This window comes from Leuresthes tenuis, unplaced genomic scaffold (genome assembly GCF_036924035.1).
Source record: "Leuresthes tenuis unplaced genomic scaffold, fLeuTen1.0.hap1 SCAF_10, whole genome shotgun sequence".
NCBI classification, from domain to species: Eukaryota; Metazoa; Chordata; class Actinopteri; order Atheriniformes; family Atherinopsidae; genus Leuresthes; species Leuresthes tenuis.
The window spans coordinates 15231383-15256729 of record NW_027325364.1 but is presented as its reverse complement, the minus strand read 5'-3'; the positions used below and the strand labels follow the sequence as shown (position 1 = coordinate 15256729).

The 25347-nt window shown below is 42.0% G+C and overlaps 1 protein-coding gene across 2 annotated transcripts; it reads left to right on the top strand.

Moving 5' to 3' along the window:
• Window positions 1–11: 11 nt before the first annotated feature.
• Window positions 12–25344, top strand: LOC140316504 (uncharacterized). Of its 2 annotated transcripts, none has more exons than XM_072394358.1 (11): window positions 12–577; window positions 744–853; window positions 941–1087; window positions 1219–1368; window positions 2106–2215; window positions 2323–2446; window positions 3413–3499; window positions 4035–4103; window positions 8507–8560; window positions 15499–15651; window positions 22955–25344. In XM_072394358.1, exons 1-11 carry the CDS (start codon window positions 511–513, stop codon window positions 23129–23131), a joined length of 1248 nt encoding a protein of 415 aa, XP_072250459.1. In that variant the 5' UTR covers window positions 12–510; the 3' UTR covers window positions 23132–25344. The 2 variants fall into 2 exon arrangements, with proteins under 2 accessions (XP_072250459.1, XP_072250458.1); XM_072394357.1 differs by having other exon boundaries at window positions 17–577; window positions 741–853.
• The last annotated feature ends 3 nt before the right edge of the window (window positions 25345–25347 follow it).

Here is a 25347-nt window from a genome sequence, read left to right as displayed (position 1 = left end):
AGAAACGAATCGTACGTAGAAGAGACGTAACTCTCCATTGGTCAGAATACAGAAAGTTTCAGCTGCGTCAACGGCTGATGTGTCAACGCGTTACCTCATTGGTCTAAAGACTTGTCAATCATATCGGCCCCCACTGACAAACGAAGTACCGTTTAATTCATTGAAAGCCTTCACAAAAGCATTGTTTCTCGGAGAAGATTGATTGTGATGATTCAACTTTGAGATTATTTTAGCATTATGGTATATGTTTAAGAATAAAGGGCTCATAGCAGAGAACCTAATAAATATTAAAACTACACGTTTCAGATTAATATCGTTTATCCAAGACCGCTGGTATTATGTCCACTACGCCTCTCCGTAGTAGCGATCACAGCTTACCGCATGCGCACTGCGTGCTCGCAGTGGTTCATCGTTACTTTCCACGCGTGTGTTATATTCATGCTTGGGGAAAAGCCTATTTTTTTTTTAAGTCCACTTGCTGCTGAGGTATAAAACCGATTATTTGTAAGTATGGGTGGTCAGGCTAAAGGCAAGAAGAAAAACAAACCGAAGAGGAGAGACAACCGTCCAAACAGTGGTCAGTTGCTGAGTGGTTCATCATTTTGTAAATGATATACATGCAATATTCTGTTTATACTATGTTCCATATTAAGTTAGTGGACAGCAAGTGGTTACATTTTAAGTTAACATATTTTGGTGGAGACAAAAGTAATATGCCATGTACATCAATGTCATCCCAGCAGAAGGAGGATTTGTTGATTTGACACCTCAGCAAAGGATGAAACTAAGAATGCACGAGAAAGCTAAGAAGAAGACAGCTGAGAAATACTCAGTACAGCAACTCCTAGAGAAGGTGACTATGACAACATATTCGAAAGACAGCACCCAGACCTTTCTTCTGATAACTGACCTAATCTCTCTTCCATCATGTATTGTTCAGACAGAGGAATGCATGGACAGTTTTGACTTTGACATGGCTGGCCTTTTCTGTCAGCGAGCCTTGGATGTGGACTCCAACAACCTGCAAGCGCTCGACATGCTGGGAAACATTTACTCTGAATTAGGAGACATGCAGAAAGCTAAAGGAATATCCTTTGTGCCTCTTATTTATTCTATTTGTGTGCATGTCAGTGGCTCGGTCACCGGAGCACTGCTCTGATGTTTTCATTCTTTTATGAAGCAGTGATGGTTTTGGCCTCCTTGACCAAGTCTCTCCAAGTTTTTCTTCGTGCAGTGGAGCTGAGCCCAGATGTAGGCCACAGTAAGTACATGTACCTGGGACAAATCCACACGGGCCAGGAGGCGGTGGACTACTACACTAAAGGAATACAAGTGCTGCTGTCTGCACTGGAGAAACAAGACACAACAGTGAGTGTGCACAAACTGACACATCCTCCATGCTTTATTAAGATACAGATACTCAACATTGGCTAAGGGAATGTCATTGTATTCAACGTTTAAACCTAGTTAATCTTTCATGTTCACAAGAGGGTGCTGTTTGACAATGTATGAGGTAATTATCTGCAGAGTTTCTTCAGCTAAACTCACTAAAGTGAGATGGCTATGAACACACACAGGGAATTGTCAACCTTACGAGCACCCATACCAGTTGTTGTCAGTTCTGGTATCTTTTTACTACTTGAAGATATTTTTTATTGCTGGTAAAATCAATGTATTAGATTGTAAAAAGATTTAAAAAAAAACTTTATTTCATACTGAAAATATAAAATAGTGGCATCTGATTTGTTTATGGGGATCTTATTGCTTGTTTGATTCTTGATACGTGTGCTCAATTCTTTCTTTAACTTGGTGAAAATGTTTTGGCATCACTTGCATGAAACCAACATTAAGGAAAATGTATGCCTTTCAGGTAAAATTATTACTAAAACAACGTAAATGGTGAAGCAAACGAGAAGAACTTTGGTTGCTGTTGCTGAAATTCTCAGTGGAAAAGGCCTGTTCAGATTCTGTTTTCTCAGGGGGTGTAGAAAAGTTCTACAGTTGTCACATTATCATTATTGAAATATCTGCATTTCAGCTATGATTTGATATATTAGTTTATATCTTCAAAAACTCAGGAAATCTGCCCGATGCTTTTTCTGCAGGCTCAGGCTGCAGCTGCTGCCCCAGCAGAGGAGGACGGTGATCTCCCTACAGCAAAGGATGTCAGTGCGGCCTACTGCTCCATCGCTGAGATTTATTTAACAGACCTATGGTACCAGAGCACACAGAGTTGCACTTCTGACACTTTTAAGCCCATTTCATGTTTGATATTTTTTTGATTCGTTGACTTTTGTCTTTTTCTGTGCGTGTGGATTGTAGCACGGAAGAGGGAGCTGCAGACAAGTGCAGGGAGTTCATTGAAAGAGCATTACAGTATCACCATGACAACCCTGAGGCTCTCCAGCTTATGGCCAGTTACCTGTTTAGTAAAGAGCGAAACCAGGTCAGTCCATACACCCACACACACACACACACACATACACCAGATGAATTATCACCACATTAAAGCTGGAATCTGCTGAGTTAATTATTCTGAGCAGATTGAATTGTGTGCCATTAATCAGCACACAGACACTCACATTAACACGCACACACACAGATGGGTCATGCTGATAGGAATGTTAATTACTGGGCAGATTGTTGAGGTCATATTGTCATCTGATAAATGGGAAGAGATGATGGAGCAGCTCGTTGGACTCATTTTTGAGGAAAAGTGCGACAGGAGCTTTGCAGTATGACACATTACACATTGAACTTTGAGGAAGATCCCTGTGATACTTTCTGTAATCCAAATCAGTTCTACATGTTTTACCTGGTAAAGATATATTTAAAGTTTTTTTTTTGCTTTATTAGCCAGTGTCGAATGTTGAAAACATCGAGGGCAGAGCCATATTTGGGCAGTGCTTAGCACTTCATACCATTTTGTTTTCAGTTGAATTCAACCTTAGTATATATGAGAAATTACTCACAGTTTATCTATGGTTTATCCTTAGCATCCCATGATGTTGATTAAAAATGCTTTTGCCCCCCCCCCCCCATCAAAATATTCACTCACATCACTGTGCTGAAGTGGATCTGCAATACTAGCTATGAGCTTAAGGGGTCAGACTGGCACCAGTCACTTTTCAAAGCTTCCCACGTATGCTGAGCTCCATCTGCTTTTTGGAATACTTTGGCAGTAATGAACAATTATTAGATTGATTTTAAATGAATTCACAGGTCATTGATATCTGTGGAGAATTCAAAACCCAGACTGTAGAGGTAGAATTACACAAGGAGATTAAACTTAACAGTTTTTACTCATGTATATTGTGGAATTGTTGCTGTTTGCACATACACTGTACGTTACATCGGACACTTTTCTTTTATGTGCACATATGTGTTGTTGTTTTTTTTTGTCTGTCTTTAGGAAGCCAAGGAACACCTTTTGAAAAGCGTCGGAATGTGGCTACCCGCACAAAAACAGAGTTCATCTTCCTCAGAAGATGATGTGCAGGTGAGCCGGAGCCTTGGTTGCTGTTTTATTTTCACCACACCCAGCAGCAGTAAGGTCCCAGTTTATTTATAAAGCCCTTTGAACTAACAGGATTGTCACAGTGTGCTCTGCAGCGCGTGCAGACTCGGAGAACACCAGTAGAGATAAAAAAAAAAAAGAGAGAGAGATAATGAAATGAGGGGTCGTAAAAAGAATAAATAAATAAATAAAAGATGGAAGAAACTACCTCACAAATCTGGGCTTATGTGTCAGAGTGTGTGAAGAGAAAGCAGATATGAAAGGCAGCACCACGGATGTTTTCAAAAAGAAAAAGAAACTGCAGCAGTGTCAAAACTAGCCATGAAACTTTGTTATATATATATATTTGATATTGAATAGATGTGAAAAACTGCGATGAACAGTCGCACAGCTGCGAAGCATTTAATACGATGAAACTGGGTGGCGTTCTAATCGGACAAAGGAGAAAGAACGTTTGTGGTAGCGTGCACAAACACTCACTGCACCGGTGGTCACATTGCCCCTTTTTTTCCTGCAGAATGAGATCCCTCCCTACGAGTCCCGCATCACCACAGCCAAGCTGCTCATCGAGTCCGAGGAATATGAGGTAAAATGTCCACAGTGTATACACACACACACTCTGGTTTGGTTGGCCTGCGTGTGTGTGTGTGTGTGTGTTTCACTGCAGGGGGGGGGCAGCCTGGCATTTGTATGTGAGTGTGCAAGCGTTTGTGTGCTTTCTTTTCTAGTGAATAGAGCCGAAGGTGGGAAGGCCATGCCTGGTCTTTATGCCCTCCAGAGTTTAGTGTCAATAATTGAAGAGTGGTATTTACAGAGAGGGGCGCGGGTGAGGCGGCGCGCAGCGGAGGGATGGGCAGAAGGAGTTTCAAAAAAAGAGAAAAAGAAATCTTTAAAGCTACGTTTGATGAATTGCGGCTATATATTTGAAACATACACTTGTCTGCTAAATCACTCATCAATTTCCAGTATAAATGGCCTCAATTTCAGTGGCTCACAGCCCTCAGTTCAGCGCTAAAACTCCTATCAGTCATTAGCGCTTGAAGTAATTTTCTGTGATTGCTGCCACACCAACAGCAGTGCAGCAATTTTCTGTTGTGATCCAGTGATTAATTTTTAGTTAATCTTGTTGGGTGCTTTATGGCTATTACTGGCAGGAAATGAGAAGAATCTCCCCTTTCCATCCCCACTTGCAGCCAAACTGCTCAGCTGCGGTTATATCGTTGATCGCGCGCGCGTGTGTGTGTGTGTGTGTGTGTGTGTGTGAGTTGGGCTGTCAGGTGTATCAGTAAAATGACAACGTCTCGGTCCATAGTTTCTGACACGTCGTTTGTCTTCATCCTCCTCTTGGTGTCATCCAGCCTGAAGCCCAGACTGCACCCATCTCAGTGTTTTACAATGTCAAATATTTTGCCATGCATGCATATGTATGCGCTCGTACACAATGTCGGCCATATTTGCTTGTGGCCGTCAGCTGTTTGAAAGTTCCCGACGACAACTGAGTTGAAGGGTGGAGGTTATTTTCTGTCTGTCTCTCTTAGACGGATGAGGAAACATTTGATAGAAACATCTTCTCCTCACTTTGCTTCATCGTCTTCTGCATCACATTCACTCACTTGTGTGATTGCCATCTCTCCCTGTAAACCAAAGACCCATTCGCAGATCTTAACAGCATGGAAAAGTTGGGTGCTTTTTGTCTGTAGTGGTACTGGTTTTGGAGCTACCTCCTAAGCTGGGTCCCCGAACACAACCTATCGTCTGTATTTTCTCCCGTATTTTATTATTACTTTTAATTAAAGATTATTTCTCTGTAGCTGCAAGGAGTTTCAGAGCTTTTTGTAGTTAAGAATAGTTAAAATACCGTATAAGAAGCATTTTTCTCTCTCAGGCTCTTTCTCTAATTGGAATTTAGCCATGTACATTGTTATTTATTTCCTGTCTGACTTTAGATTGAAGTAAAGTAGGCAATGTGTCAGTGCCATCGTTTGATGTCTTTTGCCGAAATGTGCCTGACACTATCTTGTTAGTGGGGAAAACATAGCTGTGACACTGTGGGTGTTAGATTCAATAGGTGTCTGTTAGTTGCACCTCAGCACCATTTTTTTCTTATGACACTAATACAGTCGTATGTAACACTGTACGTGTCAGGACATAATATAGAAAAATGATCTGGTCCTTACCAAGTCCAGGCAAAAGCAAGCATCTGCCGTTGTTGTCTTTGGTAAGCCTAAAAAAGGCCATTGCAGTGTTTTATCAAGATTATCTGTGTTGCTCTGCGTCATGGCGTGCGAGGTGGCTGACCAACAGATCCCACTGCTGACTCTCTCTGACTTAATGTTCTTACCAGTCTATACCCAAAAATACCAACTACGAGACAGAAAACTGAGTGAAAAGCACAAACATGTGCATTCTTTGAAATCTTTGCCAACTTAATGCCTCAATGCCATAAGCCACCAATGAAGACTCACACAACTGCTGCTGATGAACTCGGGACACACTGGGCAGTGACGCAGAGCCGCACGGACGTTCTTTGGCTGACAAAACGGTGACAAAGCAAAACATTCTCTGAGCAAACACAATACAAAAGGGAATTTTTTCACCGTTTCACTTTTGCACCAAACTGCTGTGAAATCTTTGTTTCAGGCGGCGGCGGCACGTTGCTCCTCTGTAGCCTCCTTCTGAATAGCTCTCAGCGCCCCTTGCTTCCTGAAGCTGAGAGCGCTCCGACTGCTGTCTGCTGCAGAAGTGCTTCACAGAACCCCACTTAAAACAGAAAACAAGATAAAAGGACACGCAAACACACGCATATACCTGCCGTCGTCATCATCATCATCACCGCCGCTGATTCATTCGTCACGCAGCAGACGGACCGACAGACAAACGCGGCTGACAGCCGTTAAGGTGTCTTTCAGAGTAGTTGTCAGACAAACCGGTGGGTTGTGACACAGTTACTCACATAGTCTTTGTCACTCCTTTGCCTCTACTTACGTACTGTCTGTTTCTTTCCTTACTTTTTTTTTGTTTCTCTCAATGCACAGCTTGTATTTCTTGTATAGCTTGCAAGCGGCACTTGCGTGGACATCTCCCAAGATTTATTTGCTTTAGTGTATATGCCCCCGTTTGAGAGCTACGGCTTGCCCTTGCTTGTAAGGCGATTTGTCTTTTCTCCTGTCTCTGCCGCGCGCTCCAGTAAAATGATTCTGTTTAGCAGAATTGCCTAAAGATGACACACACACACACACACACAAACGCAAGCAGAAACTGCCCCCGTTCAAATCGGACATTATAAATGGGTCTCTCCCTGGAGTGCCTTCTTTTTTTTTTGTTTTGTCCTGAAGCAAAGAGGGCAACATGTATGTCATGTCTTTGGCATGTGTGTATTTGTGGTGCACCGTTACGGTTCACGGGTCACTTCTGCAGTGTCGATGCAGTGTTTTTTTTTTTGCATTTTCTGCACAGTTTTCTTTCTACAGCAGCCCTCTTTTTCTCTTATCTTCATGAGAATATTAATCTTGTTGTTGTTTAGAGCGTGAAACAGCTTAAGAATCTCTGAATCTTTAATCACTTGCCTCTGGGGTGACCAGTGTAGTTAGGAAGTTGGAGACAATATAATGCTTATCATTGCTCACTTATCCTCGCTCCCAGATATCTCTTGTTCTATTTTTGTTGCCCCCAAACTGCCTGTTCTATTAGCTGTTTAATACCAAGACGGATCCCCCCCACCCCTCCCACAATCTTTTATATCTAGTGGTTGGCTCAAATGGCTCTATCTGTATGACTGTATGTGTGTGCGTCTGTAATACAATAAGAGTCAAGTTGATATTTCTGACACGGCATGAATGCATAGTTCATCAACTGGGATTAAGTGTTTTTATTTGTGTTTTTTTTTTAATCAGCAATTAATTAATTTAAGACAATGGGTTTTCAGCTGATAATTGGTCTGGAAATCAGTCGACTGACTCCCTGACATGCACGTTATTACTTTCTTAATGAGATACTCTCAATTGACCCGACTCTCTCCCTTTGTCTGTGCAGGTAATGTAGCTCTTTATAGCCACCGGAACCACATTGACTTAATGAAAAGAAAGGAGATTTCCGAGGAGCAGGATGGGTGGGGGGAAAAAAAAAAAAAGAAAAATCGGGAAGTTCTCCAGCTAATGAGACTGCCTTAACAAGTGCTGCTCGTTGTGCTCACTCTTGCGTGTAGCTTTGTCTCTGTGTGACCGTAAGGTGCTGTGTATGTATGTGGCAGCTACGTGCATGTCTTTTATTCTTGCCCTTCGCCGCGGGTGATTGGCTAACAGTCGCCTCCAACCTGAAGTTGACAAAAATCAATACATCATCCCTCGGGGCCTCACACACATACACACACCAACCACTGTTTCCACATGGAGAGATGGAGCAAAACAAACACGCAGCCTCCTTTAGTGCAGGTCTGATTTCTGTAATGGAAACTTCCCACAGACGGCGGGACAAAGGTCACCTAACATTTGATTCCTTTGAGACCCCAAACCACCTCTCCAGGATGCTACAGAGAGAATATCTTGTTAAAACATGAGGGGAGGAAGAATGCAGACCATATGTCAAGCTGATCTTTAGATTTATAATGCATCATATGGAGTGGATTGGAGTGGTTAGAACTTATTGACAGTCAGTAAATAGATTAAAAGTGCTACAGAAGACGGTGGCTGCTGTGACTATCGACTGTGTGATAAGCACTGTTGAGTGTGTCTATTGACTGCCATGTCTGTTGTCTTGTTGGTATTGATAACACTGAATTGGATGCTGACCCTTTGGATGCTTATCAGACCCCATGATCACTTGGATTGATTAAATTCCTGAAAGATGCAAAACGCTGCGAGCAACAATGTGTCTGTCTGCACATCGGGCAGAGCTCATGAGTGAATTTGTGAAACCTTACCCATCTTTTTTTTAAATGATGTGTGACTGTTTCACTAATGGTATTTCTGTCTCACTGTTTCTCTGGTTTAGATGGCAGTAGATGTGTTGGAGGGTCTTCTGGAGGAGGATGATGAAGTCGTCCAGGTAAATAAAAAAAAAAAAACAACCCATGGCTAAGCTTTCTGGTAAAAACTTTGTGGTGGCCGGCGTAGCTTTAATTTATAGTGTTATTTGATAACAAAATGTTTTATATCTGTGAAATGGGACATTCTTGTTTTGTTTCTGATGTGCTCAGGTACCCTTAATTTCTTTATACGCTCCTAGGAAAACAGGAAATAGGTGCAGAGATTTCTCGAAAGCCGAACATAAATGGAAATACAGTGTGTAAGAAAAAAAACTATGACCCCTCTAAGAGACTCCAATGACATCCTGATGCGGAGTGATGCAGGTGAATGTTCTGTGTTGCTGATGTTGGGCTTGACCTCGGCCTTTTATACTATTGACCATCACATCATGCGCTTTAGGCTGAAATACTGGCTCGGTATATATCAGGATCTGCCTTCAAATGCTTTTCCTCATATCCGTCTAGACGATCGTTTGCTGTGGCTGCTGCTAAATTCAGGTTCTCTTCTTCATCCCTTTTATTACGGTGTGCCACAAGTGTCTGTTTTGGGGCCTTTATTGTTTCTTTTACATCTGCTCCGTCTTCAGCATATCTTAAATTCTTTTAAGGACATCTGTCATCACTGCTATGCAGATGATATCCAGTTATATCATTCTTTTGAACCCAATGATGTTTTTAAGGTCCAGATCTTGCTCAGGTGCTTAGATTCTGTCAGAAGTTGGATGACTGACAATTTTCTTCAACTTAATGATGAGAAAACTGACATCCTTGTCTGTGCCCCTGGTTTTTACCAAAGATAATGGAGACTCTTGACCCGCTCGCCTTATTTGTTTAACCCTCAGTTAGGAACCTCGGGGTAACTCTTGACTCAGCGTTGACTTTGGATGCTCATGTTAAATCACAATTATACTAAAACATTGCCAGGTTAAGTCCCATTGGGTCATGCTCTGAGATGGAAATGATCATACATACTTTTATCTCATCACGTCTAGATTATTATAATTCTATATTCACTAGTCTGAGTAAAAAAGAATCCCTGCAACGTTTTCAAGTTGTACAGAACACTGTTGCGAGCCTTCTAGCAAAATCTTCCAAGTTTTCTCATGTTGCTAATTGAACTGCACTGGCTGCCCGTCCACTACAGAGTACATTTCAATATCTCGGTTTTAACATTTAGAGCTCTATATGGCACGCACCAACTTGCATCAGAGAACTTCTGCAGCCATAGCTCCACAGCAGGTTCTTGAGGTCATGTGATCGGGCCTGCGGGCTGTGCAGCCCACACGGTTGAAGACTAAAGGTGACAGAGCCCTTGCAACAGTGGTTCAGACTTTCTGGAGCTCCCTTCCTCTGAGCCTGAGGTCTGTGGACTCTGATCTCTTTTAAAATGCAGTTGAAAACCCATCTTTTTAAACTTGCTTTTGTTGTTATGTTTTTATATTTTTCTTGTTTCCTGTATTTCATTGTGAAGAACTTTGTGATTTTTATCTTGAAAGGTGCTTTATAAATAAAACTTTGCTTATTTTTACTTACCACCTTCACTCTTCATTACACCTGAATCCCCTTAGACTTTCTTATAACTTCTTTAAGTAGTATTCAGGAATAGTTCTCTAAGTTTCTTAAAGATGTCAAAGCTCCTTGTCGGACGTTGGCTGCCTTTTGTTCTGTTCTGTTCCGTCAACATGATCCCACACTGCTTCAGTAATGTTGAGGTCTGGGTTCTGGGGAGGATTCATCGCTCCATAAGACCTGTTGTGACTGATTTTCAGTCCACTTCTTGTGTCATTTGGCATAGCTCCGCCTTTTTTCCAGTTTCCTTTCTTTAAGAATGACTTCATGACAGCCACCCCACCATGAAGACCATTTCTGATGAGGCTTCAGCCAACAGTAGATGGATCAACTGAAGGTCCAGATACATCTCTTAGATCCTGTGTCAGGTCTTTGCTGGATTTCTTTATTGTTATTTCTCTTGTAGAACATCGCTTTCAGATACTATTACTGGAGATAGTAGATGGTCTTTTCGCCTGCCGCTACTTCTTTTGTCCTCCACGTGTCCGGTTTCCTCAAATTTCTCAAAAGATTCCTCAAAAGGACACACTACACACTGTTGGACTGAATAGTACATGATTATTCAAAAAATGGGACATTGTTTTTGCAGCCTGAAGAAGCAAAACAATTTTTTGTCATTAGTCCTTGTAGGAAAAAGGAAAAACAGTGTGCAGACTTATTAATTTTCACCTTCATATTACTGAAGATGACCCAACCCAATGAGAGAAGAGTGTGAATGTTCTTGGGGATTGTGTGGAAAAACATGCACAGCATTCAAATAAGTTAAAGCTGCAACAATATAGATTGGTAGTCTCGTCCCATACCAAGTAGGTCTAATTGGGTAATGGTTGTAGACATTGAAGAGGGCTCTCTGGGAATGCAGTCCATCAGTTCGTCTCTTGACAACTAAATTAATTTAATTGATTAGCAAAATTAATTTCTTCCTTAATAAAAACATTGTGGGGCTGCTTTGATCTGGAGCCATTGAACGTATCAAACGTGAGATTAAACCAGAAGATGACGAGGCATTAGAGCCCTGCATGGGATTGTTTTCTTCATCCCGCTCCCGCTAGCACCCGCAACGTGTGTGTCCACTCCCGCCCACACCCAAAAACTTTGAGAATTTATGCCCTCACAATAATAGAAATGCATTGATTTTGTGTCTTCTCCCGTCCCGCAGGAGAAAACACGTCATTTTATAGGCTATTAATAAAGAGATTCATGGACAATTGAGAAACTTCTCCAAATGTCAGACTTGCCTTGCTTTGTCTTTGTGCTGTAAAGACCTTCTTTGAGCTTCCTTTCCACATCATTTATTGACATCCTATTGCTAGGATACATCCCGACAGTGTTGCCAGGTGGGAAATGTAGTATTATGGAACCATAAAATGATCGTATTTTGAGGGAAATTATCGTGCACCTGTCATAACTAAAATAACAAGTCTATTGATGCGCTATAGTCACTCTTTCAGGTGTTGAATAGCGTCTAACAGGCACTCACGGCTTTGCATCAGCAGTTGCGTTAGGCTAAATGTCCTCCGTAAACAATGACGAGAGGAACTAATGAGCCAAATAATGAGGCTCGGAGGCCACCTACTGTTAGGAATTTCTGAGGCAAACGCATGCACGTCGCTCACATAGAAAAGCACGATTGGCTTGAAACTTGTCACATGGAAATGGAAATGCCTCCAGGGTTCACAAAAACAGACAGTTGTGACAGGCTGATTACCATAGACATATAAAGATGTCTATGTCTAAGATGTCTTTATATGTCTATGCTGATTACAACCGATTACAGCCACACATTCACAGAATGGTCAAATTATCATATATGTGGCCTTTTTTGGGATTATTGATCGTACATTGTACACAGGGCAAAACTATCATACAAATACGATAATTACCGTACACCTGACCTGGCAACACTGCATCCCATCCCAATTTTTAGCCGCCCGCGCCCACCCGCAGCAAAGTTAATACCGCCCGCTCCTGCGAGATTTGAGTTGGGTCGGGACCCAATCCCAATGCAGCCCTCTACTACGTATTGTAGAGACAATGCGTTAACCAGCCTCAGAAAACTATGTTTCACGTGATGGTCTCAGGTCTTTCAGCAAGACCCAAAAGCAGGGCTCAAATCACAAATGCAACGGCACGAAATGATGGTGGAAAGGGAAATGACTGATTGAAAGCAGCAAGTCTCTTGCTGAGTTTAAACTTCAACACAATAGATAGAATGATAGACTCTAAGCAACAGTTCAAGGCTGTCGTCTCGGTGAAGGTTCTGTTGGCAATTATTAATGAAGGATGCCAATAATTGGGTCTGCAGTACATTCTGTGTTTGTGTTGTTTCACAATAAAGCAAAGTTTCTTTCTCTTGTTCAGTAACCTTGGAGAAATATTCAGATTTTACAATCTGTTACTTTTGTTACTTAATTTTGCTTTTGTTAATATCTGAAGACATTGAGCAGAATCCCTGAATTTCAGGTATGCCGACAATTCAAACCAGGACTGTATCGTACTCGCTCACGACACGCAGCGCTGACCTTGCTACAGACTGGCACGAATAGCTGTACTTTTTGCACTGTAGTGGAAACTATGCGCTGCCTGTCCGCTGTCAGTTCTACAGAAAGCAAAGGCATGTCACTGAGTGTCAGACAGAGAAGAACCACCACCACAACCACCACCTCCCCATCAGGCTCGGCCTCCACCCACAGAAACCTCTTTGCAGACGGATTGAGAGCAGTCGACAGGGGCTGAACCTTTAAACTCACTTTGGAGACGCACAACCGTGACACTCAATTTGAGTGGTTCTAAAGTCACATACATAGTCAAATGTTGTTTGTTTTTTCTGTTTTTTGTGATCATGCCTCAATGGCATTGCAAGAGTTATTTTTCTTTTCTTTTCTTTTGATGTCACAAATGTATACCAGACACAAATGACTTCATTGTAGTCTGTCACTCTCTTATTCTTTTCCCCCCTTTTCTTATTTCCTCTTATTTCCTCTCTTCATGTGCAGTAGATAAGGGGAAAGCTCTCGCCTACGTGCTCTCGAGCATCTCAAAGTCGGAACCATACTTGTATAACATTAAGGCTGCACAAACAGCTGAGCTGGTGCCTTGCAGATCTTGTTTTTCGGAGGTGTTCGGTTGATTCATGATGCTTTTGTTCTTTCCTCGGCGCCGCGCACGGAAGCAAAGATGCGCCTTAACTTTGAAATTACAATAGTCGCAGTAATTTGATTGACACACACGGCACTTCTTTTATTATGTGTGCTTCTTTCTCGGGGTTAGAGCAGGGTATAATTGACTCTCTGAAGTTCTTAATTAGCTAACTCTAGTCGTCATTTTAAATGCAGAAGCTCACGCAATCGCACACCCAACAGATATTTCTAAGCGAACCGTTTGCAAAGAACTCTCCTGCCTTGTTAGTTGTCTTTCTAAGTTTGTGATTTTTCAAATTTGTTTTTTTTTAAGTTCAAATTTTGAATTTAAGTGACCCAGTTTTATTCTCAAAAGTGTTTTGCATTCCGAAAATGCACTAGTGAGAAAAAATGTCACAGCGCTTGTTCTGCATCGCTGCCACAGTTATCCAGTGCTGCTGTTGTTCTGATAAGTATGGCTGCAGGGGTTAGCCTCCCACTCAACATGCAGAGCGACAATTCAGAATTCAGCGTGGCATGCCACGATGCGTTTGTTAGCTAAATGGTTGATTTGTCGGAGGTGCGGGTTCCTATTGCCTCTGCCCTCTATGAATAATGAATAAAGCTAATATTTGTTTCTTGGTGCTTGGAGAACAGTGGGTGGGTGATCTTTGGCCTGAGATGAGAGGCGAGCACGCACACACCTCAGAGTTTGCCGAGAGTCGAACGCGATTGTTGTTTGAGGTGGAAGACGAAGCATAGCTCAGGGGGCAAAAGTGTGAGTTTGCAGGAGAAAGGAGAACGAGCTGGTTTCGGTGTTTTCAGCGTAGCTGCTCCTAAGTTAAAAATACATCACCTCTGCCTGAACTTCATGAAGAAGCTGAATTATTTTAAAAGTGATGTTATGGGTTCTTATTCTTTTTATCTCTTTTTCTTTTGCTTTTGTGCTCATCTTCATCTTACTTTCCCTTCTTATTTTTTCCTGCCAGTCTCTCAGTTCAGCCACACTCATTTAACTCTCCGCGGTGCTCTCTTGATCGTATTTGTAGTGAAATGTTTGAGTATAATTAAAGCAGCTTATTTGTATGATTCTAGAAAGGGCCCTTGTGTTGTTAATGAAATGTACTTTTTCACGTTGCTTGGAAGTTCCTCAGAGTTCCCTCCTTGCTTTTGCAGATCTTTGCAGTGTCTGTCAGTCTGGATTGGCGGGTGTCCAGATTTCATGAAAATGATTTTGTAACCTTCACCAACCCGATGAGCAACGATAACTCTTTTTCTGTGTTTTAGAGATCAGGCCCTCGTAGGTCATTGGACCTCTCTTATATATAACGTACCTCTTTCCCGATTTCCACGCGCTCGGTGCCTCCTCTAGACTCTCCTTTCCTTGCATCTTTGTCCGACCCACCGGAGATATGACCCGAGGTGACAGGCATTTAACAACTTCCTTGCTTCAAAGCTGTCATTTCAAGCCTACGCCAGTTGAATCTGCCGTATCGCACACTTAAATTTAACAATTTTTGTTGCAGCATACAGCTGTATTCGGAGATTTCTGTCAAATGTGCTTTTGACAACATATATATTTATCTCAAATTCACTTTACTTTGAGGAATTAGCATGGCGTAAAATATTCTGAAATGATGGATTCCTGAAGCATTCCTTTGGATTCCTTAAAGTACAAATATATATATATATATATATATATATATATGTGTATAAAATACTTCCTTTTGGACGACTGTTGTTACTGAATGCATCTCTTTCGCTGCATGTTTGAACTTCTTTGACCCCTGTAATTTCCTACCAAGGCAGAAAAAGTGCTTTGTATAAATATTAGAGAGCACAAGTCTAAGATTATGTGTAAAAAGCAAGAACTATGAATAAACTATATTTAAAGCCTCCTCAGATTTAAAAGCAAGACTATTATAGGATTGTACACAGCTTTTACTATATAAATGCTTAAAAAAGAAAACAAAAAGCCTACTCAAAAAAGCAGATGATGATGCGAGTGAATACATCGCCACTGTCCTTCTGCATTTGTAAATGAATACAGTAAAGGTCACGCTGAGTTATCAAGTGATTGATTACTCATGTGCATCTGTTCCTGTGTTACGTGCGTGAAACCTTTTTGTCAAAGAAGAACACGGGATGTCGTGCCCCGTGACGGCCACAGATCTGTTTCCCTGGCCACAGAACACTTGCTGCAACTAAGAGCACTCTCTTTTTGTAGCTAATTTCGCTTCCACCCACCGCTCTCTTTGTGCGTCTCCCAGGTGTGGTATCTGTCTGGCTGGGTGTGCTACCTCCAGTGGGACAAAGCAAAGGAGCGCCAGCAAAGGGAGGAAAGGGAAGCGACGGAGGACGAGAAGGAGGAGGGGAAGGCACTGCAGGAGGCAGCCAGATCGTACCTAACTAATGCTAAGAAGGTAATTTTGATATCCTCAAAATATCTTAATGTGGTTCCCTTTTTTTTTTTTTTTTTTTTTTTGTTGTTTCGATGGACCGACACTTGTTGGAAGGGGTTTTATTACAATGCTAATTTGTAAAGTTTCCATCAGTTTGTGAGGTGGTGACCACCTCACCTGTCCCCATCTCTTCTCTCATCTGCTGCACGCGTGTCGACTTTGCTTGGATGAGTGTCTCCACCCTGCAGTGTGCGTCCGCAGGGGTCGACCCTGCTCGTATTCAAGTTTTGCCCCATTAAACACACAACTCCACAGCTGTGCAAGTGCATCGAGCGGTTCTTGACCGGTGACGAGAGTCGCTTGGGCTTAGTCGAAGGGGGGGAAAAAAGCCGAGCAGTGCAGCAAACTGCGAAAGCAACAGCAGCAAAAGCTAAAGCAGTTTGAAGCATATAAACTAGTCTGCGTAGTGTGGCCAGAGGGCGGCTGTATAAGGGCGGCTGTATAAGGGCGGCTGTATAAGGGCGGCTGTATAAGGGCGGCTGTATAAGCTACACTGCTCGCGGTTGTAATTCAGTAGAAGTAGGAACTCATAGTTGGCTTAGCTTGAAACAAACAATGAGGGGGAGAACAAACAAAAAAAAAAACAACTCCAGTGGACATCCGCATGGGGGAAATAAAGTAAGCAGATATATCATATTTAGGAAGATGCTGATCAGTTTCATGTATTTTTTGTTTGCCGGCTCAAACAGGAAACAACTGTTGAGTCCTGCCGTTCTTATCTTTTATCTTTCCATCCTTCAATGCACATCAACTCTTCTTTGACAGAGGTCAAAAACAGCTTAAGTAGAGGCCTTTTCTTTTTTTTACCGCCTCTGTTTTTTTTTTTTTTTTCTTCCTATTTTCTAAATACAAATGTATACTGCACTTAGTAGAGAGTCGTTACATGTGTAATTTGCCAAAGCATTTCCGTTTCAGTTCGGATGAACAGGCCACATTAAGCACAGTTGCACATCAGTCAATCCTCAAACGTTCTTGTCACTTCAGGATGCATTTATAAACACTCCTGTCCCTTAGATGCACACTTCCATCATTTCTTGGCAAGCTTTCACTGATTATTCTGTTGCCCTGAGTCACTGGCATACTTTACCTGAACAACCCTGATGGCCGGGACAACTGTCACTGGGACAGAGTCAGCTTGGCTCTTCGGATAATTAACCATCTCTTTCACACTCGGAACTCTCCCCGCCGGTGGTGTCAGGTGAAACAAAATATTTTAAGATCTCAATTTAAGCTTTGGGAAGCTAATCTACATATGTGGTTATTTTCTTATCGAATACAACCAAAATTGTGGACCGATTAAGAAAGAAATCGGAGGATTAATCCGTACTGAAAATATCATTAGTTAGATCAGTTCATTTGCCGAACATTTTTTATAGTATGTTTGGCACTTTGACATGATCGCTTTTGACTGCCTTCCCCAAGAGTCTAGTCACTCTGTCCATGAGGGGATTCTTACTAAGCTTCATTGTGGCGTCAGAAATGTATAATCTCAGAGACGTTTGAATATACCCCAACTCTCTTTCCCTTTCCCTCCTTTTTTTATTTAATTTTTTTTTTCCTGAAGCGCACACACACACGCAGACACACTCCCAGTGACGTGTCTCATTCATTCTGTCATCCTGTCTGGGAGTAATGCCTCTATGGGGCAGTGATTCATGTTAGTCTAAAATCCAATAGGCTTGTAAATCAGATGGCACAGGCTGAAGGATGGCAGGCCCCACCCCCGACACCCCTTATTTTTTCTTCTCTTTACGTTCCTCTCCCTTTCACCTCCCCACCCAGTACACCGCCTCTCTCCTCCTCTGCCACCCCATCTTGTTCTCATAGAGATGAGTAGGGGCAGCTTAGTGGCAATATATTGATGTCTGTCTCTCTGGCCAGAGGTTTATTGGCAGGACTGTCTAAGCAGCGTCCACTGGCCACGTCCTCAGACAAGACAGAAGGAAGGTGAGCTTAGAGCCAAGAGGGAGATAATAAGGGAACCTCACTCGTATAGATATAGGTGCCGGCAATGTGATGACAGCTAATAAAGAAAAAATAACAAGTCGAAAAGAAAAAACACAATGAGAAATGGGCTGAATAGAGCACCTAGCCATTTTGGCCAAAGAGAAAGAATGTAAAGAAATAAAAAGGTTGAACGACTGGTAAAGGAATTGGGTGAGGCATCAGAGCGTGACAAGTAAACAGCATAGTGGTTTCTTTGTAGAATGAGTGAAGCAACAGGCGCAGAATAATGTGAAAGGTAAAGGCACAAAGACCTTGAAAGGCGAGGTGGAATGCATTGAGAACGCTGCCCTGCACATTGTTAATTTAATTCCATAGCTCTGCCTCTCCATATGCGAGTGTATCAGGCCACTGTGTGGTTTAGATTTCCCCTTATTTGAATATCTGCTTTGTTTCTGAACATCAGTGGTGAGTGTTAATTATTAACGATGAGTCAGTCTGCTAGTTAAAATGGGCTCCAACATGGAAATGAAGCCTCAAAGCCCAACGGCTTGTTTTGGCGCCAGTCACTCTGTCCACTCTGCATACTTTATGACTTTGGTGAATGCGTGTGTGTGTTTCGTGTGTGTGTGTGTGTGCGCACGCAAGAGAAAAGGCATAAGCTTAGGTTCATCGTCTCTAGATGCACACATTTAATTGGGTTTGTTTGCGCGTGCACGAAGCCGTGACTCCGATAATCTCTTCAGAAAATGTTGCAAATTTTTATTTATTTATCTTCTATGATCGATACTGTTCTACACAATACTGTTCTGTTTTTCAAAAGGAAGCGGGCGAGAGAAATGGATGGATCGAAAAAGGCAAGAGAGAAGTGTTTGAGATCACCAGGTGGGATGGTTAGAGAGTGAAAGGGGAAAGGCATCAGATTGGATGTGGGGTGGGCGTGTGTGCTGGTGCAGGGGTGGGGGGGGGGGGGGGGGGGGGTACCTTGTGAATAGTGGCGAGGGTAAAATCAATACTAAACCGGACGTGAAATGGAATTTGAGTCTCGGCCTGATAGGTTGCGATTTGAGGAGGGATCTGCAGTGTATGCAGAGAGCACAGCGTTATATATGTATGTGTGTGTGTGTGTGTGTGTGTGTGTGTGTGTGTGTGTGTGTGTGTGTGTGTGTGTGTGTGTGTGTGTGTGTGCAACAAGGCTTCTAGGGCAAAAGGAGGTCAAAAGCTTTACTATTTGAGGTGGCTGAAAGGGTATCCCACGAGCATGGATTGTGGCTAGGATTCGTCCATGGTGTGCTAGTCATGTGATTTTAATGTCTTTCTTCACAAGGATGCGACTGGAGGACTGAGGTGTTAAGTTGTGTCTGTGTGTGTGTGTACGTACGTGTCTTTGTGAGTGTTAGCCCCCTCGACACTTCCAGCGACATGTCCTGTACACACTCCAGAAGCTCTAATCTCAGCCATCGTCACACCCTCGATAGAGAAGAAGTGTGTTTATGTTTGCATGACAGTGAGCTGAAGTGGGGAAGTTTAGAGGAAGCGCATGTGATGCTTGAAACAATTAATTTAATTCATTTTAGCCTCTTACTAAAAGAAATGGATGAGGTCTATGCGTGCTCTAAATAAGGGGTGGAGAGAGGCAAAGAAACTCGAGAGGAAGCCGCGATTTCGGCACTATTCTGCCAAAACGGGAGACGAGGGTGTGCACTTGCGTGTGCGCTCGCAAACGTGTGAGCATATAGATGAGAGCAGGGAGATGTATCTATCTCCTTGACAGGAAGGTCGTCCGGTGAGTGCGAGACAAAGAAAGCAAAAGAAAAAAGAACAAACGCACCGAGAGAAAATGGTAAGGAGCTGCGAGAATGATGGTATTAGCAAATGAAAGGAAAGAAAAGGTGAAATGAAAGTGGAAGTTAAGCATAGGTGTGGAGCAGAAGGTGAACAATGATGGAATGATTAGGCTTTTACTGCATAATCAGACTGTCTTTTATCTGCCATACGAGTTGTGGAAAAAGCTCTCTGCCAAGAAATGAAAGAAAAAGGCTACGTTTCTATATAAGGGGCTTGTTAATGTGTATTAGTACAATTGTTTCTTCACACAGGAACTATAATACAGGTAATTTATTGGATGTATCCAAAGAAAGGAGCAAAGACATTTCCAGATTTCATATATCAATACTTATTTGTGTTGTTAATTAGCAGCCTTTCACTTTCTTTCTTATTTTTTTTTATTCATTTATTTTTGGTACTGTGATATCTGTACAACACCACAACAAGAACAGCCTCCAGGCTGCATTTAATGACCATAAACAGTACGAAGCCTCATTTAGCTCCAGGAGCACCGTTGTGAGCCTGAATTGGGCATAATTCAGTTTCGTTCTAAACTCAATAGACCTATTCAGTTATTTTGCTTTCGGTATTATGAATAAAATTTGCAAGCTCTTCTCCGTAGAAGTTTATCCACTCTAAGTGCCGTCATGTCGATTTATGCAACAGCGTGTCACCGAATGTCTGGAAACATGGAGCTAAGAGATGAGGTGTATCGGAAACCTTTTTTTTTTTTTTTTTCCCTCCTGTTGCCACGTGAACCTGCACTGGCTGCTGGTGTGGTAATGAACAGACCATTTCACATTTTTAGAATGTAGGAGTTAAGATAAACTGCTGTTGCATTGTGTGTGTCTAATGATAAATTGCGTTTGGACTTGTCTGCATCCAGCCAACTCAAACTGAAAAGTATTTTCATTTCATCAGCATCCCACGAATATTGTCAAGGATAAACAAGTGTGCAGCCGTGCTTCCCACTTCGGCATTATTTTGGTACGACAGACCTTTGAGCTAAATACCGATAATGACAGATGGGATGCCGATGTCTGAGAACCAGAAAAAGCTGAGGCTGATGGGAATGTGTCGCAGGTATGTGGCCATAAACTGAACTAAGCTGTTTCCATATCAGATTCACTCCACTTTGTGCTGACCTTATCCAGTCGGCTCCATACTGGATGCTGAATCTGGAAAATGACCAAACAAGTTAATGTGTGTAGCAGGCAGTTACCTGGAGAATTCACAACGATCATGGGTGTGCTTGATCAGAGTTTCTGCCCTGTGCTTCTGCTCCGCACCTGCTCCCTGTTTGTTGCTTTTCACATGTCGGTCAGAGCTGTGGATTACGACAGTGTGAGATTCTGACTGTGTACTAAACTGTGAGCAAAGATGACATGGTCTCATCTTACTGAAGTTAAAATCCCAAAATGTGTTATTTTTTTAGATGTCTAACATTCTAATTGATTAAACAACATACAGGTTAACTGGAACATTAGTACAGTACTGGAGTACACATACATTTAAACGATGCATGTACTTTATAAACACATGCATGCTCTCACACACACACACACACATGCAAACGCACAGCCTGGGACCCCCACGCTTTGTCTTTGAATCACATTGAGCAGCTCACACTGCAGGACGCCATTTGTATCTGCATGTGCAAGTGTGTAAAATGTGTGTGTGCATGTGAGAGCTGTTATTGCAGTGGTCAAGTGCTTTTTGGACTGTGACTCGGGGCTTAAAAGTGAAGCAAAGTAGACTATGAAAAAGTAATGCTATCACACACGCACACACACACACACACACACACACACTTCTTCCCTCTCTAGGCAGCTCTCTGGGCCGTGAAAGTGAAGAGAGAAAATAGGCTGTTGTAAATGAGAAATTCTCATTCTTTTTGTTTTGTTTTGTTAGTTTTTTTTTTTTTTTATGATGGCGAAAGATTAGCTCCGGTGTGTTTACCTCTCCAAAAGTATCACAATGAATAATTGCATCCTTTCCATTCGACACAATGTGCCATTGATTTGTTGTAAATATCACCACCTACATATACAGTTTGCAAGTAGCATTCAGTTTTGTAGAACATGGAGCCTGTTTGCAAACAATCTCTCCATGTATTCCATTATTTCTGTTGTGCGGCTCAAATTAAAGTCACACGCTGCCTTTCACTTGAGTCTGAAAGGTGCAACTATACTGGATATTGAGCCAAGCCCACTGCAAAGTGCTCCCAACTTTTTTTTTTTTTCGGTATTCAATGCCAATACACATCTGCAGACATTTTAGAGTGACACTGGTGTAATAGAAATCACTGTGTTTTGTGTGGCTGTGCGTATGTGCCTCTCTGGTGCTTTTAAAGAGTCTGAGAGGGTCAGTTCTCCCCTGGTGTTCAACCTTGTGCTTGGACTTGGGTCACGCTCTACCTCCCTGGAGCTCCAGCCTGCGGAGACAGCATCTACTTAAATACACACACACACGCACACACACTGCACATCTTAACTCTCCAAATTAGTTCCCATGGGACTGCGTGTCTCCTGTCAGGACCTGCTGTTGCTTGGAGACTAGTCCTGGGGCAAAGCAGTCACACTCACTCTCCACTGCCTCGTTGCACTTTTAGTAAGAATGATGCCACTCGGCTGCCTGTTGTCCACAAGCTTAAGCCCCTGTGTGTTAAATGTATACATTTAGTAGACTTAATAAATGTGTTTCTAGAAAGAGATGCTGAAATTTGAATTGTTGCATTTTTTTCCCCCATGTACCGTATATTTTACGCGCACACAGAAAAAGAGCGTTCTGCTTCGTGTCCTTAGTTGTAGCACAAGTGGTTTTATCACCCAGCGCCACTTTCAGTTCGGTAATTACACACAAGCACTTTATTTTACAAAGATAAATCTGCTGGCAGGTTTGACAGCGGCGCTGTTTTTTTTATTTATTTTTTAATCTCACTCTTTCGCAGCATATTTCACCGTGATAAGTCTGATTATGCATCTGTGCACGTGCACGTGGACACCACATAGCCATATGTGATTCAAGATATATTTGTGTGCAAGTCAAAACAGCAAGAGGAAGATAAATTATCTTTTTTTTTTCTCTCTTTTTTTTGTGTGTGTTCCGTGCAGCTAAACAGTGTATCAAATGTGCTGATTTGCCAATTGAAAGACGAAAAGTGTTTACCAGCATTTTGTGAGCCTCGACTTCCTCGCTGACAGAATGCGGATAACTGCTGGATTTTTCAGGCGACCTAACTAGCCTTCAGAGGCTTTAAACCTCAGGGCCTGCTTGTTTCTCTCCTCTCCAAGCGGCTGCTCATGTATGGTGCAGCGATGCCCCCGTCACCTTCAGGGACACGACAAAAAAGCCTTTGTTGAGAGCTTTTCACTGACCAGTGCCTGTACAGTGCAAATTTGTTTTTCATATGTACTACTTTCTAGCCTTTTAAACAGTCGGATCATCTGCTTTGGTCCTTTCTGCTTTTTTTTTTTTTCTTTATCTTCACCAGCTGTACAGTAAGCTGCGATGTGATGACCCGCCGATGTTGGAGCATGTGGAGCAGCTGCTTGGTGAACTGGGAGGAGAGTTGGAGGCAGAGGAGGGAGACCCAGCACTGGATGAAGACTATGAACCTTGTAGCGATGAGGAAGAGAACGACGATGCCGAGGCGGCCATGGAGCACTGACCCCACCACCTTGCTTGTGATGTCACTGTTCTCCCTCATGCTTCCCTGTTCTTCTTGTATGTTCTCTGAAGTGCCTTTTTTTAAAAAAAAAAAAAAAAACTGTTTTCCTTTCTCACCTGCTTATCAAAAGATTGAATTGATACGCTCGAACAGAGTGGCAATAAAAGCTGCTGCCTACTCAATCTTTTTAGTCGAGTTGTTAAATGCTTTTTGGGGAAACTTGAGTAATACTTCTCCTAATCTCCTTGACAGATGTCGATAAAAGAAATTAGTTTTAAGGCTTTAATTCTCACTAGCAACAAATGTAAAACACCGTTGACTGCTTTCACTGTTTCTGCACACCCACATCTGGCTTTGACAGTCACACACGACATATGCTTGCATAGAAACAAAAACACAGAGGAAGACAGTTAATTGTCACAACTCTTCCTCAATACAACAGCAGCAGCTTTTCCCCTGTCAGACTCAATGATTGAAACTGCCCTCTAACACTCACTGAGTTCTGTTTTTACTTGTAACTTTACTTTATGTGTCATTTTTATGCTATTTAGTTCATGCTCCAGCTTATTTTTCTTTCCTTTTTAGGAACTCATTGGATTCAATAATAAGAGAATAGAGAGAATTTGACATTAAGTTATGCTGAGAGTCTTTCGCTGTCTCTCCGCTAGGCTGCTCAGAGTGACTCGCATAAAGCCTCTCAGAGAATGACTGACTTCCTGAACCGGTTTCTTTACCAAGATTCCGTCCTTTTTCACACAGTGTTGTGGACATAAAGGCATGGATTCAGCTCTCCTTTATATTTTTTTACATCTGAGTTCAGCAAGGTGAAAAGAGTTTGTACATCCAAGTAGTAAACCACTTAAAACCGCTGCGATATAAATATATATAATTTTTTTACATAGAGAGAGGAAAACAATAACTGAAAGCACTGACAAAGCAGTGCAGTTTGGAAACTGAGAGGATTCGATGAAAAAAAAAAAAAAAATCAACAATCAATAAAGAAATAATAAAATTTGGGCTTTGGCACTAAAGTGTAACATTACTTCAAATAAAAAAAAGAAACTCATTAAATTTAGTTTTTTTAATATATTGGGAGAGCTTGCGTGCTGACATCAAGAGGCAGAGCGTGGTCCACAGTTTAGAAGCATCAAAACCAAAGGCAGCCACATGTTATTAACGAGACACATGAGGTACATTTAAAAGAAAAGCCGCGAAGGACCTCCTGATCTTGGGTTTATGTAAAAGAAAGGAATGTCTCTGAAGGACTGAGAGGCATGGTTATTTAAAGCTTTATAGACGAATGAAAGCTTTAAAATTCTAAAAGATAAAGGCAGCCAAGTGTAGCGTTTGAGGCTGGGGGCTGATGAGATCCATTTTCTTTGTTTTAGTTAAACTTCATGCTGCAGCTTTCTGCACCAACTGTCATTTTTTAATAGACTGTTTTTTTTTGTAATCCATTTAAGAGAATTATGTTTGGCTAAATGGCTAGCAAGAGTAAGCATTTAATAATCCTTTTCAGTTTGAAGCATGTAATAGCCTTATTGAGACTCCAAATGAGCCTCTGGTTTTTAACCCGTTTGCTACAAGAAGACTGCTGTTCAGTCATTTCTAAACCCTGAGAAAAATCTGTTAGAATGACACCCTGACATATTTTGGCACGTTTTTCTCTCCAGATGCCTTTAGTAGAAGGGAAGCAACATGATATGACATATGTGCTGCAACACACAACCATTCAATTAAATATGTCTCCGTGCTCCATCCCTGTTAGCGAACACAACACACCACAGGCATCCGCTGCCGTGCAACCGCTTTGAAGAATTTCATAACCGGTAAATGGGAACGTTATCTAAAGATCCTGCTGCAGATTGTGACCCGGCTGCTAGCTGAGAGGTCTGTTTGGGGATACAGGGGTTCAGATGCTGTGATCTGATTGTGTATGTTTGCATTTAAGGAGCAGAAAAAATACAGCACAGGAGAAAAAGTTAGAGATATGTGTGCGTTTGGATGTGTTTCCTTGTGTGTGTTGTGCATTATCATGGCTTAATGTGGTATGATGTTTTGTTATCTGTTGTCTCTGGGCTTTGCTCAGAAATATTCATGTCTGTGGTTTTTAGTGTATGGTAATGTACCAGTACAGGCCATGAGGAACGACTACCTGGAGCCATTCTGTCATCTAGCATTTGCCTTTTATAATTAAAGTAGGCTCTAATGTGTAT

Coding starts and splice junctions, on each gene's coding strand:
- LOC140316504 (XM_072394357.1), top strand. CDS start 511: ATGGGTGGTCAGGCTAAAGGCAAGAAGAAAAACAAACCGAAGAGGAGA. Junction 854..940: donor TACAGCAACTCCTAGAGAAG/GTGACTATGACA, acceptor TGTATTGTTCAG/ACAGAGGAATGCATGGACAG. Junction 3,500..4,034: donor CCTCAGAAGATGATGTGCAG/GTGAGCCGGAGC, acceptor TTTTTCCTGCAG/AATGAGATCCCTCCCTACGA.